This window comes from Haliotis rufescens, unplaced genomic scaffold, assembly GCF_023055435.1.
Source record: "Haliotis rufescens isolate VD_foot unplaced genomic scaffold, xgHalRufe1.0.p SCAF_7, whole genome shotgun sequence".
NCBI classification, from domain to species: Eukaryota; Metazoa; Mollusca; class Gastropoda; order Lepetellida; family Haliotidae; genus Haliotis; species Haliotis rufescens.
Window position 1 is genome coordinate 7702020 of NW_025964361.1, and position 21329 is coordinate 7723348.

Here is a 21329-nt window from a genome sequence, read left to right on the forward strand (position 1 = left end):
CGCCTTTGACGGCAAGCATGGGTTGCTGAAAACCTTTAAACTATCTGGAATGTATACCTTGAATATTACTGCGGCGTAAAATATTAGCCGATATTGCTGAAAGAGAAGTAAACAGATTTCCCAATTGCACACTTTTTTCGATTGAGCAGAATTGAACTTTTGTTAGAAAAAGAATATTGATTTCGATAATTGATTCAAGACAAAAACAAAGCCACTATTGTTAGACATTTGGTGAACAATTATTTTGTTTTATTTTGTAAACCGGACGCAAAATGATTTCTCTCTAGAAGATACTGAAACAACCAATGTTTAAAAACATATTCACCCCTCGCCCTGTTATCGAGATGATCTAATACTTAATAGATATACGTTAACAGTAAATGGACGCCGACCTCACATCCCGACACGGAAGTAGTCACGTGACTGAGTCCAGGCAGGCGATTCACAACAATCAGGTCCACAGTCACATGAAGACGACAGCCATACTCAGTGCCACTCTTCATCATGTCGTTGATAGTAGTACTCGTTTCTACGTTAATAGCAGGTAGGTTCACACTGTCTAACACTTGTCCGTTTGTAACGATGTTGGTAGTTATTTTGTTCTTAAACAAAGAGCAGACACGGTGAGGTCATTCGTTTTCGAAAACTCGTAGCAATCATTTCGCTTTCAATGTATTTATGTGTCACCGTTGCAGGGCCGTGTGTGTAACGCGTGTTTAGTCTACAGCAGTTTATGTTTACAAGTACAATGAAATAAGGACAGTACTGTGATCAGTGAACTCGCCCTTTTAACATTTTTTTTCAGATATAAACTAGTGTCCAAAAGAAACGATACCACCTATAAAAGAAAAACTAAACAATGCAGAAGTTTAGGATTGGTGTTATGCTTTTGAGAAATCCTTCCACAACATCTGTACAAAAATTTCATTTCAATAAAATCTGTACAACCAATATGACAAGCCTTTAAATATGGGTGGGGTCGAAAAATGAACATTTCGTTAGAGCACTGATCACAGAAACAACGGGAAATGTCACACCACACGTCTCAAAGTCAAGTCAGTAGCGGGTATGTCCACCGTGAGCATCAATACATGCCAGAACACGCCTACGGACTGATGACGTCAAACGTCTGATGACGTTGGGAGTGATGCGTTGCCATTCCTCGAGGAGACATCGTTCCAAGTCCTGGACGTTGACTGAAGGCACACGGCGACGTCGGATTTGCCGATCGAGGTGGTCCCATAAGTGCTCGATGGGATTCATGTCCGGTGAACATGCGGGCCATGGCAAAACCTGTACGTTGGCGTTGGCAAGGAAGTTCTGTGTCAATCTTGCTGTGTGTGGCCTTGCATTGTCATGTTGGAAAAGGAGTCCACGAGGCTGTTGCTGAATAAAGGGCACCACAACAGGCCGTAGGATGTCATCAAGATAACGCTGTGCATTCAGGTTTCCACGAATTACGACAAGCATCGTTTTGACGTCACCACATATGCCACCCCAAACCATTAACCCTCCACCTCCAAACGGCCGGACCTGTTGGATACAGTTAGGCGCCAAACGTCCACCAAATCGTCGGTATACAAGCTCTCGTCCATCGTTTCTGAAGATGAGGAATCTGCTCTCATCAGAGAACATAACACGTGCCCAGTCCCGCCGTTGCCAACGTCGAACTCGCCTGGCCCAGATCAGTCTGTTGTTCCGGTGTCGAGGCGTCAGGAGCGGTCCGCGGTAGGGATGACGTGGCCGGATACCATACTGCCGTAGTCACCTGTAGACGGTCTGTCGACTGATCCTGTGTCCCAGTGCTGTAGCGGCCTTGGACGTCGCTGTTACGGTGCGGTTCCTCAGGTGTATTACCCGGATGTAACGATCTTCACGGGGAGTGGTTACTCGTGGTCTTCCACTCCTGGGCCTGTCTGACGTCTGACCTGTCTGACGTAACCGCTGCATCAACCTGGTGATAGTGATGTGTGCGCAGCCCAACCTTCTGGCGACGTCGACGTGTGACGCTCCTTGTTGGACCATTCCAACGGCTCTCTCTCTCTCCATTGCTGTCAAACGTGGCATATCTTGTGTTCTTTTTGTTGCTGTGATATCAACGTGTCTGATCAGCCGTTTTATACAGTTTTTATGCACGTGCAGAACATGCTAGAGAGGGAAATGTCACTTTCACGAAATTTACGTTTTTTCCCGGAAGTGATCACGTGTTCCCGGTATTTTTTATCGACTATGCTGTGTTTGGGATGTGCAATACGAATTGGCATGTTTTCATACTAGACAATTCACTTAGTACAAAACAATTTTGAAAAAAAGTTGGTATCGTTTCTTTTGGACACTAGTTTATATACATACGTACATAATTGCGTCGTAATACATAGACATATACCTGACAGGGATCTCCCGAAAATCGGCATTTCCAGTCTAACGACGCCAAGGTTAAATGGGTATAACGGAACATAGCGTTATATTCCCTATCACTTTCAAACACGTTGTCAGAATATGTTCACGGTATGTGGTTGAACAGGATATGGGGCTTTGTGTGGTCCTGTGGAGATAAGAGCCTGTGTAAGCTGATAAACAAGACAATGTCACGTGATCTGTTTCGCGATGATAAACCACCAGCATGTATTATATTGACTAAATAATAATAATAATAACGACGTAATAATAACGACATAATGATGATGATGATACTACTACTACTACTACTACTAATAATAATAATGATAATAATAATAATAACGACGTAATAATAATGTTAATAATAATAATAATAATAATGAACAATGACGTCAGTAAATACATTACACTACCTCACTGAAGGATAAATATCGAATTAATAGAGGATTTGTTTGAACAGATGTAACATATAGGTGCATAGCAACTGCTTTACAATATGCATGGATAAGGCACTATGGAAACATTCCCGTTAACTTTGCTTGAGTGAGTGAGTGAGTATGGTTTTACGCCGCTTTTAGCAATGTGCCAGCAATATCACTGCGGGGGACACCAGAAATGGGGTTCACACATTGTAACCATGTCGGGAATCGAACCCTGGCCTTCGGCGTGACAAGCAAACGCGTTAACCACTAGGCTACCACACCGCCCTCACCAGATGAGATACAGTGACACCTTGTTAGTCTGGTCCTTCCATATTCCGGGTCTTTGTTGAGACGAGCGAACGCTTTAACCACCAGGCTATCCGACCACCCAACAGTCTCGCGACCATTCGTTTGTGAATTGAAAAATACTCTTTAAAAAACTCACACAGTAGGTCATTTTGATTTTAATACCAACCTGTTGCTCTGAGTGTTGTACAGCATGGGGTTGATTAATGATTCATTTAGTTTGAAAGGCCGAGTGATATCGATGTGTCAGTCAGGTCAAACTAACCTGATCAATCGCAATTTGTTCTTTCAGCAATGGCAGCCATGTGGATATGGGGGAGTTGTGATTTCGGCTGCTTTTTACAGATTGAAAGGTGAGGAGAAATGGGGTTTAACGTCTCGTTCGTGATACACTAAAAAGTGTGCGTGCGTGCGTGCGTGCGTGCGTGCGTGTGTGTGTGTGTGTGTGTGTCTGCTCGTACGACTCCGGGCAAATGCTGGTTTTATAGTGCTAGCCCACTGATACAAAGTACTGACCCCGAGCCGAGCACTTGAATTCGACCCGGCCACTTGAATACGAGTGAGTGAGTTGGGTTTAACGCCGCTTTTAACAGTGCTCCAGTTATATCACAGCGTGTCAGCTTGATGTGGGAGGAAAGCCCGAAGTGATGCAGGTCTCAGACGTTTACCACTTCGGTGAGACCCACGAGCACGGGTATGGTGCTGACAAACCTAGAAACATAATCGGGGTGAACCGGGATTCGAAACCACAATCATAGGTTTCTGGCGTGCCCAAGGGACGCAACTCTGCACAGCGAATCGCGGCGCCTTAGACGACAGGGCCACCCGTGCCCCCTACTTGAATACGAGCCTACTACTTGATGTGTATCGTGGGTTTGGGTGTGATGCTGACACACTATAGGGATCTATCGCATTCGTGACCAATTCGTCCAAGCCGAATGGAAATTACGGAAAGATGCGAGTGGTGACGAAGTGGTCCATTAGGGCGATTCTCGGATTCGATCGACTATCCCCGAATCATGTCACGTCTAAGGGACGCAACTCTGCACAGAGACTTGCGCAACCTTAGGCGGTTTTGCCATTTATGCGTCTCCTGCACTTGTAATAACAACACAAGTGATCAAACTTGAAAACATCTCGGCCGTGTATCACACAGCGTATTCCCATGTTAATGGTGTTGTGTCTTGATTAAGTATGTAGGGGATAAGGAGAAATAATATTTCTCTCGTTTGAAGAATGAATAAGATAGAAATTATTTTCTCCTAGCGGTATGTCAATCAAGGTGATTATGTGCCCCTAGGTGGCGTGATTAAGGGGGTATATAAGGGGTAGTACAATTTTGGCTTGTTCTCTCTCGCTCACTGTGCATGCACGGCCTCACACTTGTTTCTTATATTTATTTGATGAACATGTATATTAAATTTGGTTCTTCATTTTATGATTTAATGATTTCATGTGTTGCAGATATTGGTTGAAATGGAATACACCTTTTGGGGTAATGTGGACTGTTGTAAATGATACCATTGCTTGGCTGGCGAGTCTTTAAAATATAGCGTTGCTTCATTGAGAAAGTCCATTGTTGGATGCAGTGATGTTGCTTGGCCGGCGGGCCTTTATAATACAGCATTGTTTTATTGTGAAAGTGTGCATTGTTGGATGCAATGATATCGCTTGGCGAGCGAGCCTTTATAATACAGCATTGTTTTATTGTGAAAGTGTGCATTGTTGGATGCAATGATATTGCTTGGCCGGCGGGCCTTTATAATACAGCATTGTTTTATTGTAAAAGTGTGCATTGTTGGATGCAATGATATCGCTTGGCGAGCGAGCCTTTATAATACAGCATTGTTTTATTGTGAAAGTGTGCATTGTTGGATGCAATGATATTGCTTGGCCGGCGGGCCTTTATAATACAGTGTTGCTTTTGATATTCCAATACTACGATTTCGAACCTGTAATCATAATTTACCTAATGAGACTGGTCGATGGAAAAATATTCCAAAGGAAAATAGAACTTGTAAATTATGTAATTCCCCATCTATTGCTGATGAATTTCACTACTTATTCAGATGTAATTATTTTAAAAGAGAGAGGCGAACATTTCTCTCACCATATTATACTGAATGGCCAAATATTATAAAACTTGTAAAACTCTTATCAACAACAAACACACAGGATCTAAAAAAATTATCGAGATTTATTGTAAAAATGTCCATTAGTATTAAAAATGCTAGGTAATCACATGTTGTAATTAATTGCCATCTTGTCTGCTTTTTGTACATATGCATAATTATTTATTGTAATATGCTCTTGTACCACCTTTTGTGGTTTCTGAGAATAAACTGATTCTGATTCTGATAATACTGCATATACTATGCGAGTTGCACTGTATGTAATACATTATGAAATTCATTTGTAACATATGTTCATGAATTGTTAGTATTTCTGTTTGGACTTGCATATACATGTCATGAGTATACTGTATACCCTCCAGTATTTGCTGCTGCATCCGTTGAGGGAACAAGGTTCCAGATGATTTCTTATAAAAGTTTTTATATCTGGTTTTACGTGTCGGGCTTCAGCAAAATATAAATATTCATAGCAGATTGCTGACAATGTATATACAAATGTGTATTCAACAAATATCTTTGTTTTATACTATACGCAAATAAATCGGCCGTGTATCACACAGCGTATTCCCATGTTAATGGTGTTGTGTCTTGATTAAGTATGTAGGGGATAAGGAGAACACAAGTGATCAAACTTGAAAACTATGCAATTGCAACCGAACAGCGACAATGGGTTCAATGTACAATAATGTTATAATATGAAGTTTACACGTTACGCGTTTTTTTCCATTGGACGAGAGGTGAGTCCGCGAAACTGAACTTGACCCCTAATGGGATGTCCTCAGGTCTTTGTTCAGCGGTAGCGAGAACTAAGATCTGATTTTAATGAAATTGGACCACCCGATCCCGTCAGTCGCCTCTTATGATAAGCAGTTACCTTTTACGGCAAGCATGGGTTGCTGAGTTGCTGAAGACCTAGTCTACCCCGGAATCTTCACGGGTCAGGTATTTACACCGTTATCAAGCTGGGGTGACAACAACCAAGTGATGAGAGGTATATATGCAAGATAGGTTGTGATAAGCAGCATATCAACATTAACAACAGGTAATAGATAACAAGTGGAACACAGATACCCTGCCACCCTCGGTCGTATACTGTGCCATTTTAAAACATATACAAATCCCTCACCCTGCAATAAAAAAATGAACTTAAACAAGCGAAAGAAAACCTCAACAAGAGAAACAAATCTGACACAAAATTGTATATAATAATGTCAAGATGGTTGATTTCGAGGACAGAAGCACAAAGTCTTCCGTTTGAAACAGGAACGTACATAGGAAACTCATGAAGTGTGATGTCCGATATAGGACGTTATTACGACATAAACATTTATCCAGTAACTGCGACTTCTATATCCCGTAGTAACGGCTATGCTAACTCACAACTAACGACGGGGGCACGGGTGGCCCAGTCGTCTAAAGCGCCGCGATTCGCTGTGCAGAGTTGCGTCCCTTGGGCACGCCAGAAACCTATGATTGTGGGTTCGAATCCCGGTTCGCCCCGATAATGTTTCTAGGTTTGTCAGCACCATACCCGTGCTCGTAGTTTCACCGAAGTGGTAAACGTCTGAGACCTGCATCACTTCGGGCTTTCCTCCCACATTAAGCTGACACGCCGTGATATAACAGGAATACTGTTAAAAGCGGCGATAAACCCAACTCACTCACTCACTTAACTAACGGCGTTGCTGTTTCGGGTTAGCTCTGTTGTTTTGAAAGGGTTACTGTGTAACACTAACTGAACGACAAAGATAAATATAACGTTACACATAGCTGTAAAACAAAGCTAATCTACCAAACCACACGTCCAATAATGTGTCCACCCTAATACTTATGTGATTGACAAGATTCAGGAAAAACATGGCAAATATGGAGAACTCGCTTTCCAAATGTCACGCTTGCATCCAAAGTACCAAGTTGTCAGACTCCCTATTGTTCTTGGTACCTCCCAATCTGCACAGCCCTTCTGACAATCTGTGATGCAGAAAGCTGCAGTGCATCCAAACCCTCTTTGCTCATTTTGTTATTTAATCTGTACATAATAATAACAAGGTAGCATTCCCTTTCTCATTCCCTCACAATACTCACATATCGCCATGATGAATGCTTCTATAACTTTACATTTCAGATTTGATATTCTGCTGGGTGCAATCGTTTTGGTGACCATTCTGTACCTGATCATACAATGTTGTATACGGATTCACAGATGCGCCAAGGCCGGATCTCATCCAGGCCTGTACAGTACAGTGGCAACGAACGACAGCGTAACAGGTACCTATGGCAAACGAATCTATACCAACGTACATATCAGGCTTGACACAACAGACAAGAAGATATCACAACTTAGTACTCGCTGATGAAGTTAACACTCTGTAATAACAATAATCTGGTACATAGTTTAATAACAAAGCACGTGATAATGTATTGCCGGAACGTGTTATACCAATAAATATTGAAAACTCTTAACATCGCTGGGCATATATTTTAAGGACACGTCAGATGATAGATCACTGGGAGGAGCTTATACACACCCGATGACCACAGCAACCCTGTTGCTAGGCTGACGTCACATGGCATTACTTCACCGGTGTATCTTGCCCACACAAATTCACAAATTACGTCACGAGGTTTGTGACGTGTTTATAAACGTTTTGTTGCTGGATTTTTAGTCAGGGGTCTTTTTTTAACACACACACATTATTATCATTGATCATCATTTCGCGAATTCAAGATGTCATATCATGCAAGTCACTGTGACGTATCCTTGGACAAGGGTATTGACTCCACTTGTCCCGCAGTGATACGATTGAAACAGTTGTTGACTGTGATGTGAAATGCCAATTATGCATCATTTACCTTTACAACATAAACATACTTATCAAAAGACATGAACTATATGTTCACATCATTACAAGTTATGCTATGAATGAGAACAAAGAAGAAGGTCTTGTGACCACAGTTTGGATGATTGGGTCAGTTGTTCAGTTTTCGATCATCAACCACGAAACTCAGTTTAATCCTACAGAATATCACAATAGTCAATCAGTAGTGTGTATGCCCATCACGGGAATCAATGCTCGCCCCAACTCGACGACGAGAAGAAGATGTGAAGTTCCCATGATCTCGGTTCTGTAGCACTTTCATTACTCTGCAAATTGGTTTTCAACCATAGGTCTTCAGCAACCCAACAGGATCGGGTGGTCAGGCTCGCTGACTTGGTTATTGCATGTCATCAATCCCAATGGCGTGGATCGATGCTCATGGAGTCAATCACTGGATTATCTGATCCAGACTCGATTATTTACAGACCGCTGTCATATAGCTGGAATATTGCTGAGTGCGGCGTTAAACAACAAACAGACAAAACTCAACCATTTTGTAACACTAATCGGAGTTTGGACCCAACCTTTCCAAATGACAGCTTTGTGACGTTTCTTGGTCAGTTTAAATGAAGAGTTATGCTATTTATGTGCATCATCCAAAACCTGTGGGGACAAACATGTTACGTTGACCAGTTTCCTGTCAATCTGAAGAACACTGCACACTGGACGTTTGGTACACATGGTGTTTTATTAAAATGCTTTACTATACTGCTATTTTCAATGTTCTACATCTACCTCTGCACTGTTTTAGTGAAAAAGTGAACAGTTTGTAACATTCTTTCCATATCTTGAATTTGAAATGTAATGTAAAAAAATAAATCAGCTCTCTTTTATCAAGATAAACAATCTCCCACAACCCCTGAATATGAAATGGCCCTTAGTATTCCACATGAAGCCTTTTTAATCTCGAGTGAGTGAGTGAGTGAGTGAGTATGGTTTTACGCCGCTTTTAGCAATATTCCAGCAATATCACGGCGGGGGACACCAGAAATGGGCTTTTAATCTCGAAACAAACAACTAAACAGTGAGTATACAGAACTACAATAAGTGCAATGTTGTTTTTTTTATTAGCCTGTTTTTCAATTCACTGGATATATCTATTTTCAGTTTAGAGCGCCAACCCCGGTCCTCATCTGCTGTACCAGGCCGCCAAAGAAAACAGCTTGTATTGATGACGACAAAGAGCTTGAGGCTACATGTAGAATCTAGAGGAGCAAGTTACTTCAGGAAATATATAACTATTCTCTTTAAAAAAAGAAAGGCAAAGCTAGATTTGTGTGAGGGAGGAAGACACATTTATACGAGGAACCGTACAAGGTATTGAGCCAAAATGTTGTGGAGAGAACACTTGGTGATTGTAATCATCTCAGTTATCGGTACATAGGAAAAGTCCAAGGTGAAGGTCAGCTTCCATCAATAACGCGGGTGTCCCCCGTTGGAATCGATAGCGCCCATCTCCTGCCCATGGAAGAGACGAGTATGCGAATCACATCCTGGGGAATGGTAAACCACTCGGTCTGCAACGCAAAAGCCAACTGCTGCAACGTCTGGGATTGTGGTTGATGTTGGCGTAGCCGGTTATCCAATTCTCTTTCGGGTTCAAATCCGGGGATCTGGGGGGCCAGGGGAGAACATCAACATTGAGAGAGAGAGAGAGAGAGAGAAAGTAGCTGAATATCTTCTTTTTAATTTATTTTTATTCTTAACCATATTACATGTGTTCATTTGTCAGAAGATTATAATTGTATCATAGCTATGTGCACATAGTTGAAATATGTTGTGTGATTCATCTTTCTGTTCTCCATCAGTGAGCCGTCATTTCTGGTAGTGTGGGTAGCACGGTGACCCAATAGTCTACTGAAAATAAAACTACGTATATATCATTGTGCAAACTTTGTGGTCTGTTTTAAAAACGTTCCTATTCTGGAATAACACTCTTATGACACATGAACATGCGTGGCTTTACATGGTCGTCTGCAGAGTAGTCTCCCTTGGCTCTCCGCTCCGTCACATGAGGATTTTCCGGCCGCTTCATCTGATCTTAATCCCATTGAAAATGGCAAGCATTGCTGAAAATGTTGACAAGTTTACGTCTATCCCAGTCTACAATATACAGTTTAATTGTAGTTAGACAAGGCGTATGAACCAGTGTATCCTCAGGGTGACGTCACTGAAGTAATAATGTGCTTGTGAGAGAGTAGTCTCATATACAGCTTATCCTTTAAGCACATTGAAATAATATGTATTTCTTTGAAACATTTGTAACACAATGCTATATATTTATTTGTCAGCACTATACGCGTGCTCCTGTATTTTTAAAAAAACAAAATAAACCCGAAACAGCTACAAAGAGTTGAATAACAGTTTTAAAGGAATAATAATTTGAAATGGTTTTGCCCTATGTTGTAAACATATAAGACTTAAATCATTATCGGACTATCGGCTTACGCAATGATATCACTGAAATATTGATAAAATTAACGGCGTTCACCAAGATCACAAACTCTTGTGAAAATGTACAGACTAATATATTTGCCCCAATGTATTTACGTACCTTTGTGACGTGAGTGTGTTGGGTTTAACGCCGCTCTTAACAGTATCCCAATTATATCACGGCGTGTCAGCCTATTGTGGGAGGAAAGCCCGAAGTGATGCAGATCTCAGACGTTTACCACTTCGGTGAAACCCACGAGCATGGGTATGGTGCTGACAAACCTAGAAACACAATCGGGCGAAACGGGATTGGAACCCACAATCATAGGTTTCTGGCTTGTCCAAGGGACGCAATTCGGCACAGCGAATCGCGGCGCTTTGGGCGTCTGGGCCACCCGTGCCCCCGACATGCGATGAGATTTTATTATCCAGAACTGTGAAACTGGAAATGCGACGGCCGGGAGATGTGACGGTTGAGATGAGGTGTCACGTCTACATGTCTACATGTGAAATTATAGTACAGTCACAGTGATGGTGGATATTGTCACACTGACTGAGTTTATGCTTCCATAATTGGAGAGCCAAATTTGTCTTTAGAATGAACATGTAGTTTCTGAATAAACTTTGCCTGCACTCGGCATTATTCCAGCTATATGATGGCGGTCTGTAAATAACCGAGTCTGGACCAGACAATCCAGTGATTGACAACATGAGCATCGATCCACGCAATTGGGATCGATGACATGTTTCAACCAACGGCCAGCGAGCCTGCCCACCTTATCCCGTGTGTCGCCTCTTACGACAAGCATTGTCGCCATTTACGGCAAGCATGGGTTGCTGGAAACCTATAAACTATCTGGAATGTATACCTTGAAAATTACTGCGGCGTTAAATAACATTCTTTTACTCACTTTTAGCCCAAGCCGATATTGCTTTTTTTGATTAAGCAAATTTGAACTTTTGTTAGAAAAAGAATATTGATTTCGATAATTGATTCAAGACAAAAACAAATCAGTTTTGTAAGACATTTGGTGAACAATTATTTTGTTTTATTTTGTAAACCGGACGCAAAATGATTTCTCTCTAGAATATACTGGAATACCCAGTGTTTAAAAACATATTCACCCCTCGCCCTGTTATCGAGATGATCTAATACTAAATAGATGTACGTTAACAGTAAATGGACGCCGACCTCACATCCCGACACGGAAGTAGTCACGTGACTGAGTCCAGGCAGGTGATTCACAACAATCAGGTCCACAGTCACATGAAGACGACAGCCATACTCAGTGCCACTCTTCATCATGTCGTCGACAGGAGTACTCGTCTTTCTCGTTTCTACGTTAATAGCAGGTAGGTTCACACTGTCTGCCACCTGTCCGTCTGTAACGATGTTGGTAGTTATTTTGTTCTCAAACAAAGAGCAGACACGGTGAGGTCATTCGTTTTCGAAAATTCGTAGCAATCATTTCGCTTTCAGTGTATTTATGTGTCACCGTTGCAGTGCCGTGTGTGTAACGGGTCTTTAATCAACAGCAGTTTATGTTTACAAGTACAATGAAATGAGGACAGTACTGTGATCAGTAAACTCGCCCGTTTAACATTTTTTTCCAGATATATATACATACGTACATAGGTGCGTCGTAATACATAGACATATACCTGACAGGGATCTCCCGAAAATCGGGATTTCCAGTCGAACGAGGCCAAGGCTAAATGGGTATAACTGAACATAGAGTTATATTCCCCATCACTTTCAAACACGTTGTCACAATATGTTCAAGGTATGTGGTTGAACAGGATATGGGGCTTTGTGTGGTCCTGTGGAGATAAGGGCCTGTGTCAGCTGATAAACAAGACAATGTCACGTGATCTGTTTCGCGATGATAAACAACCAAAATGTATTATATTGACTGAATAATAATAATAACGACGTAATAATAACATGATGATGATGATAATAATAATAATAATAACGACGTAATAATAATGTTGTTAATAATAATAATAATAATAATAATAATAATAATAATAATGACGTCATTTAATACATTACACTACTTCACTGAAGGATAAATATCGAATTAATAGAGGATTTGTTCGAACAGATGTAACATATAGGTGCATAGCAACTGCTTTACAATATACATGGATAAGGCACTATGGAAACATTCCCGTTAACTTTGCTTGAGTGAGTGAGTGAGTATGGTTTTACGCCGCTTTTAGCAATGTGCCAGCAATATCACTGCGGGGGACACCAGAAATAGGGTTCACACATTGTACTCATGTCGGGAATCGAACCCTGGCCTTCGGCGTGACGAGCAAACGCGTTAACCACTAGGCTACCACACGGCCCTCACCAGATGAGATACAGTGACACCTTGTTAGTCTGGTCCTTCCATATTCCGGGTCTTTGTTGAGACGAGCGAACGCTTTAACCACCAGACTATCCGACCACCCAACAGTCTCGCGACCATTCGTTTGTGAATTGAAAAATACTCTTTAAAAAACTCACTCAGTAGGTCATATTGATTTTAATGACAACCTGTTGCTCTGAGTGTTGTACAGCATGGGGTTGATTAATGATTCATATAGTTTGAAAGGCCGAGTGATATCGATGTGTCAGTCAGGTCAAACTAACCTGATCAATCGCAGTTTGTTCTTTAAGCAATGGCAGCCATGTGGATATGGGGGAGTTGTGATTTGCGCTGCTTTTAACAGAATAACAGGTGAGGAGAAATGGGGTTTAACGTCGCGTTCGTGATACACTAAAATGTGTGCGTGCGTGCGTGCGTGCGTGCGTGCGCGTGTGTGTGTCTGCTTGTACGACTCAGTGCAAATGCTCGTTTTATAGTGCTAGCCCACTGACACAAAGTACTGACCCGGAGCCGAGCGCTTGAAATCGACCCGGACACATGAATTCGACCCGGCCACTTGAATTCGACCCGACCACTTGAATACGAGCCTACTACTTGATGTGTATCGTGGGTTTGGGTGGGATGCTGACACACTATAGGGATCAATCGCATTCGTGACCCATTCGTCCAAGCCGAATGGAAATTACGGAAAGATGCGAGTGGTGACGAATGGGTCCATTGGGGCGATTCTCGGATTCGATCGACTATCCACGAATCATGTCACGTCTAAGGGACGCAACTCTGCACAGCGATTTGCGCAACCTTAGGCGGTTTTGCCATTCATGCGTCTCCTGCACTTGTAATAACAACACAAGTGATCAAACTTGAAAACTATGCAATTGCAACCGAACAGCGACAATGGGTTCAATGTACAATAATGTTATAATATGAAGTTTACACGATATGCGGTTTTTCCATTGGACGAGAGGTGAGTCACATGACCGCGAAACTGAACTTGACCCCTAATGGGATGTCCTCAGGTCTTTGTTCAGCGGTAGCGAGAACTAAGATCTGATTTTAATGAAATTGGACCAACCGATCCCGTGAGTCGCCTCTTATGACAAGCAGAGTCACCTTTTACGTCAAGCATGGGTTGCTGAAGACCTATTCTACCCGCATCTTCACGGGTCAGGTTTTTACACCGTTATCAAGATGGAGTGACCACAACCAAGTGATGTGAGGTACATATGCAAGATAGGTTGTGATAAGCAGCATATCAACATTAACAACAGGTAATAGATTACAAGTGGGCCAACCTCGGTCCTATACTGTGCCATTTTAAAGCATATACATGTACATAGGAAACTCATGAAGTGTGATGTCCGATATAGGACGTTATTACGACACAAACATTTATCCAGTAACTGCGACTTCTGTATCCCGTAGTAACGGCTATGCTAACTCTTAACTAACGACGGGGCCACGGGTGGCCCAGTCGTCTGAGGCGCCGCGATTCCCTGTGCAGAGTTGCGTCCCTTAGGCACGCCAGAAACCTATGGTTGTGGGTTCGAATCCCGGTTCACCCCGATTATGTTTCTATGTTTGTCAGCACCATACCCGTGCTCGTGGGTTTCACCGAAGTGGTAAACGTCTGAGACCTGCATCACTTTGGGCTTTCCTCCCACATTAAGCTGACACGCCGTGATATAACAGGAATACTGTTAAAAGCGGCGTTAAACCCAACTCACTCACCCACTTAACTAACGGCGTTGCTGTTTCGGGTTAGCTCTGTTGTTTTGAAAGGGTTACTGTGTAACACTAACTGAACGACAAAGATAAATATAACGTTACACATAGCTGTAAAACAAAGCTAATCTACCAAACCACACGTCCAATAATGTGTCCACCCTTATACTGTTAAATTAGACTTTGAAAGTAAGGATAAGAATTTATGGATGAACAACTTCTTTATTACAATTAAGAGCGACGTTTCGGTTTAGGTTCTAACACCGTTATCAATCAAGAAAGTGAAGATAACTTGCTTTATAACGGTGTTAGAACCTACACCGAAACGTCGCTCTTAATTGTAATAAAGAAGTTGTTCATCCATAAATTCTTATCCTTACTTAGAACTCCAACTTCTAAATGCCTATCAAAGAAGTTAGACTTTGAAACACTAGCTACAACACCAACTCGTTGTCGTGAAAGTACGCAGGTATGGATTACTGTAAGGGCCATTCTCGCGATCTCGATGCTCGCACTTTTGGCATATATAGCTTGTTTTCAAAGGTCGAGAATTACAGCAAGCATGGGTTGCTGAAGACCTATTCTAATCCTTCATGGATGCCTGTAAGTAGTCCAGTATATACCAGACAAACCGGTGACGTCGCACTCTGTCGATGTACGACGACGTGTAATCATTCATGTCACCGAGCCTGACAGCCTGATCCATCTGTGTCGGCAATAGAGAGCTACAGCTCCCAGTGGGAACTTCACCCTGAAACACTGCCCTAACCCCGCCCAACGTGTGTGTCATAGGAGGTCAAGGCATGTTCAGACTCACTTGGGGGCTGTCGGGTAGCCTAGTGGTTAAAGCGTTCGCGCGTCACGTCGAAGACCCGGGTTCGATTCCCGACATGGGAACAATGTGTGAAGCCCATTTCTGGTGTCCCCCGCCGTGATATTGCTGGAATATTGCTAAAAGCGGCGTAAAACCATACTCACTCACTCACATAGAGTCGCTTGGCCCGGTCCCTATTTCGATAGTGTGAGTGAGTGAGTATGGTTTTACGCCGCTTTTAGCAATACCCCAGCAATATCACGGCGGGGGACGCCAGAAATAGGCTTCACATATTGTACCCATGTGGGAATCGAACCGGGCCTTCGGCGTGACGAGCGAACGCTTTAATAACCACAAGCCATCGCCCCTACTTCGAAGAGAGAAAGGATGACGCGTGTCATTGTATCACAGTGATGCATCGGCAGGACATTGATCACTGAAATAAATGTACATGTACCTACTTATTTATAAGTTCAGTTGTATTACTATGAATATATCAATACTGCTCAAGTAATGTGTGTATGAAACATTTTTGGAGGATGTCGCGCTAAAGGGGTTAAACAAATACAGTTAACTACGGTTATAACGAACACGCTTATAACGAACTGACGGATATAACGAACTATTGTTTTGGTCCTATCTATTTGCTGTATATATTCCGTACATTTGCTTACAACGAACTACGGTTATAACGAATTAATATTAGTGGTCCAATGAGTTCGTTATAACCGTGGTTTACTGTACTTTTTTCACACAACTCTTTGTTTCCAGGTACTAGTGCTACCACGTGCTATGGAGCCTCTTCGAGTATCAACTGTTTATTTGGTTGCTGCTCTGATGCTTACTTCGTCTACTGTTGCCTTAGCAACGGGTAAGTGTCTGGTTAACGTGGTAAACGTCTGAGACCTGCATCACTTCGGCCTCTCCTCCCACATTGAGCTGACACGCCTAAAGGCTTGATAAAACTGGAATAATGTTAAAAGCGGCGTTAAACCAAACTCACTCACTCATGCCAATGGCCAGGGTTCATTCCTGTCCTCAGACGGGTGGCACTGTCGCTAAGGCGCCACAATTCGCTGTGCAGAGTTGAGTCCCTTGAAGAAATTATAAGAAATATAATAATTAGTATGATCATGGGTTCGAATCCCGTGATATAAATGAAATGACCCCACCCACTCACTAACACGCCGTGGTGTAACTGAAATACCCCCACTCACTCACTCACTATCTCACCCACTCACTCACTCACGCCGTGATAAAACTGAAATACCCAAACCCACTCACTCACTCACTAACCCACTCACTCACTAACACGCCGTGGTATAACTGAAATACCCCTACTCACTCACTCACTCACTCACTCACTCACTCACTCACTCACTCACTCATTCACTCACTCACTCACCCACTCACTCACTCACGCCGTGATAAAAATGAAATACCCAAACCCACTCACTCACTCACTAACCCACTCACTCACTAACACGCCGTGGTATAACTGAAATATCCCCACTCACTCACTCACTCACTCATTCACAGGGGCACAGTATGTGAAGCCATTTCCCCGTCGTGATATTGCTGGAATATTGCTAAAAGTGACATAAAACCATACTTAGTCACTCACTCTTCGAAATAGACGCTTAAGACGAAGACATCTTGATGGATGAGCGTCGTTTCTATTGCTGTTGTACTTCTACTACTTGATTTTACCAATTTGACAGCCTCCATACATTGTGGTAACATTATCGTCTTGTTGTGTTGTGTGCAGTGCTGGCATCGGCATCATCATTGGCGTGATAGTCATGGTCCTCTCCACCTGCGTCATCTGTCTTCGGGTACGACGTCGTCGTGCACAGTACCAGAACATCGCTGTAGGGCAAAAGGTATACAACACCCCGGGAACGACAGTGACGCAATGTAAGTGAACACTTCCTCGGTAAACACATTCTAAGTAAAAAAATTCTCGGTAAACACATGTTTTATACATATCGTTCTTGTGAGGCATCTTAGCTGTAAATTCAGAAGATAATATGTCTATGTATTATGCGATCCATTTAGGTTAAGCCATAAAACCAGAGTCGGATTATTCTGATATACTTTCTTTATACCAACTTTTTGCTGATGGGGACATGACAATAACAGTGATGAACATGATGTGTAAAAAAGAATGTATGCAAACGTCACAAGAAAACATTGATGCGAGGCAACAACACGGCGGCAAAGCAAGTCTTTTTGTCAAATTAAAATTACAATAAAATAATGTTCTCAAAATATTTAATCAACACAGGCATGTTTAAATCAATATAAAAAAATATAATTGCCTGAAAAACGTAACTGCTTCAGGCTGTTCAATAAGAAAAGAACTTGTCTGCCACTGAAAATACATTGTCGACAAATTTTAAGAAAATGATATGAATATTTAGATTTAATTTTTAAAATAGCAGGTGTTGCTGGTGTAGCAGAACTAATATAATAATACAATATATAAGTCATAAGTCACATCCAGGTAACTATTACAAATAGACCACGGCTGCCAATAAGGTTATGATAATGTCACATATAAGAAGAGTCTTCCTTAATCTAAAAGGTGTTGTTAATCCACAGTACACAGCAACGTTAATCCAAACGGTGCCGTTAATCCATACAGTACCTTCAAGAACAGTTCCCCGGTTTAACAAATATCCAGTTTAAGTAAACCATGGCTACAGATGACTATTATGCAGTCATGATAAAAAAGGTGCATTATTCGAATTAATAAGGATCTAATGTCTTTGTTGTTAAACTATTTTACGTCTATTCCAGGTCAAACGGCATGTTCTCAGCCAAATGCTTACGCTTATGGACAACCAAACACAGGTTATGGACAACCAAACCCTGGTTATGGACCACCAAACACAGGATATGGACAACCAAACACAGGATATGAACAGCCAAAGACGACGTACGCGACAGCCCCGCCTCCATACAACGGTTAACGAGCACTGGGTGGACGAACACTTTCTGTGATATTAGTTCAGTGTGAAACACGCTTTCGTTATTTCTACACAGTTTAAAGACAACATCCAAAAATGATTAATTTTGTAAAGTGTGGTAGCAGGTGGTAAAGTCAAGAGGATGTAATGACGGCTTTTAATAATGATATGCTCGATGGCAGAGAACAGGCATACGGCAATATTAGGAATTGGTGGATAGAATGAGGTGTTCAAACAGTATTGAATGATTAATATTGTCGTAAGATAAAAATGCATCCCCAAAACCAATGCATGACTCTGCAACTCGCCTGGTAATGGGGTTTCATTAAGTCAAGGAGTAAGGGTGCGAGTAAGTTACTCCTATTTATCCTATAGACAAGGATGAACGCAACACAAGGTTATATACTCACTTAACTACACCTCAGTCCATCTATCAGTACACACCAGGATCAGATCGGCCAGGCTCATCAGTGAGTGGAGAACGCACTCCTCTCTAATGTTGAGGGTATCATTTTAAAGTGTTCGAGTCTGGCCTGTCTTTGCCACATGTCCTCATAGATCATTTTGATTCGTTAAGAATGATATCAGACCATGACCTTGTTTGTGTCGTGATCAGAAAACTATACCGGATCCTACTAACAGATCAAAGATCTCCATTGATTAAATGGCGACAAAGGCAGCGACGCAATCCCTAAATATCCTGTAAATGTTATCTCTCTATTGATTTCCTGGCTGTTTGCGTCAACTCTTCCTCGTGTTAAAGCTAAAACCGTCAATTTAAGGTTGACTTTGTGAAAAAATTCTAAGGTTTTGCGATGCATGTTACCTTATAACAATATTATTTATATTCGAATTCATATTATATAAGGTTGGATGGGCATGTCGCCTGACACACCGGAACTACATAGTTGCGTCCCCTACTCTTGCAGGATCCGCTGAATGTAAGTTTGAATTTCATAAATGAACATATTATGACCGTTGGTTTGTTATTGCTTGTATAGGCTTTCCTCCCACATCAGTCTTACAGGTCATGGTATAATTGAAATACTTTTGACTGCTGTGTAAGACCCTAGGCACCCACCCACAATACAAAGTTCAGAGACTGGGCATGTGTATTTGGGTAAACAAGATTTATTGAACGTCATTCATGAGTAATGTTTCTACTTCCAAAATTATACTTGGCAATACATTGACACACATACATCTAACAAACCGAGACTAATTAGCTCGCCTTGCTGTACTCCTCACATCCACAGTAAAGATCCGGGTAGAGAATAGGTCTTCAGCAACCCATGCTTGCCGTATGAGAGGCGACTATGCTTGTCGTAAAAGGCAACTCACGGGTTCGGGTGGTCAGGTTCGCTGACTTGGTACATGCATGTCATCGTTTCCAAATTGCGTAGATCGTTGCTCATGATGTCAATCACTGGATTTCCTAGTACAGGCGCGATTATTTACAGACCGCCGTCATATAGATGGACTAATGCTGAGTGCTGTGTTAAACACCAAACAAACAAACAAAACACTATATATCCTGTACATACATGATGCACAGTGTCCTGAGAAATGGAAACCCGGTGTCCAGGAGCTCTCACCAAGTCGCTGCGATGTTAGCAAACAAGGAACACACATCATTTCCTTAACGAGCCTGACTTTTGAGGAAAAGGAAAACACTGCCCTTTTCATTTGCAGAGATTAAGGATGTGATTTGGATTTTACGAGCAAACGTCATATGCTAGCGTTTGTATTAGGGTTGGGACGGGTAACTCGGGTACCCGGGTCGGGTGGGTACTGAGTAGGACCCGGGTACCCGCAGGACTACCCGGACCCGTGGTTAGTCACATGATATATTGTTCAATAACAAAAAAATCTAGAACTCAATGGTTACACTACAAGTCACTACAATTAATGTTCGCATTTCTCTCCGACTATGCACCTAATCCTTCTGACTTTTCATATGGTTGAATAAAGATATAACTTAAGTCAACTTCAGTGTATGCATGACCAGATCGTTTAATACATGTATCTAAATGCGTTTTGCAAGTGCAGTGGTAAATTGTTTTTATTCCCAATCGAACATTTTGTATCTCTTGAGACCTATATTGGGTAGGGTCGGGTAATAGGGGGGTGGGTACCCGGGAAGTAAATTTGGACTCGTCCCAGCCCTAGTTTGTATGTAACATAAATTTACCCAATAGGGCACCATGCTCAAACCCCAGGAGGAGGTGAGTGGGTGAGTGAGTTTGAGTATACGCCGCTTTTAGTAATATTCCAGCAATATCACGCGGGGGACACAAGAAATGGGCTTCACACATCGGGAATCGAACCCGGGTCTTCGACGTGACGAGCGAACGCTTTAACCACTAGGCTACCCGACCGCCCCAGGAGGAGATGAATTAGGTTTTCTATCATTATAGCTATGTGTTTGATTTGGAACTGGTCGAGCATATATAGATTTTTTTTAGAAACTAGGCATGCTGTAATCTGGTCATATCTTCATTTGAAACTGCCTACTGAATATGTTTGGGAAAAAGAAATATCCTGAGTTATTTTTGCCTTTCCTGGGTCGGCAGGTTGTTTCATGAATGAATGCTTGTGTGACGATGCAGACACGTCTATGTCGCCGCTTTTTAGCAATATTCCAGCAATATCATGGCGGGGGACACAAGAAATGGGCTTCACACATTGTTACATGTATCCATGTCGGGAATCGAACCCGGGTCTTCGGCGTGATGAGCGAACGCTTTAACCACTAGGCTACCCGACCGCCCCCTTATTCTAGTAGTAGTAGTAGTGACCACTGCATCGAGGTATGTGCAATGTGTTGAAAGGAACAGCAACCCCGTCGATTCGGCTGGCCTGAGAAGT

General features: G+C 42.1%; 1 protein-coding gene across 2 annotated transcripts; it reads left to right on the forward strand.

Moving 5' to 3' along the window:
* The first annotated feature begins 429 nt into the window (after positions 1 to 429).
* On the forward strand, positions 430 to 19436 carry LOC124144474. 2 transcript variants are annotated; one of them, XM_048387635.1, is made up of 4 exons: positions 430 to 544; positions 16261 to 16360; positions 17258 to 17406; positions 18292 to 19436. In XM_048387635.1, the coding sequence occupies exons 1-4, from the start codon at positions 505 to 507 to the stop codon at positions 18462 to 18464; spliced, it is 462 nt and encodes a 153-aa protein (XP_048243592.1). In that variant the 5' UTR covers positions 430 to 504; the 3' UTR covers positions 18465 to 19436. The 2 variants fall into 2 exon arrangements, with proteins under 2 accessions (XP_048243592.1, XP_046369841.2); XM_046513885.2 differs by lacking the exon at positions 430 to 544 and adding an exon at positions 11772 to 11925.
* The last annotated feature ends 1893 nt before the right edge of the window (positions 19437 to 21329 follow it).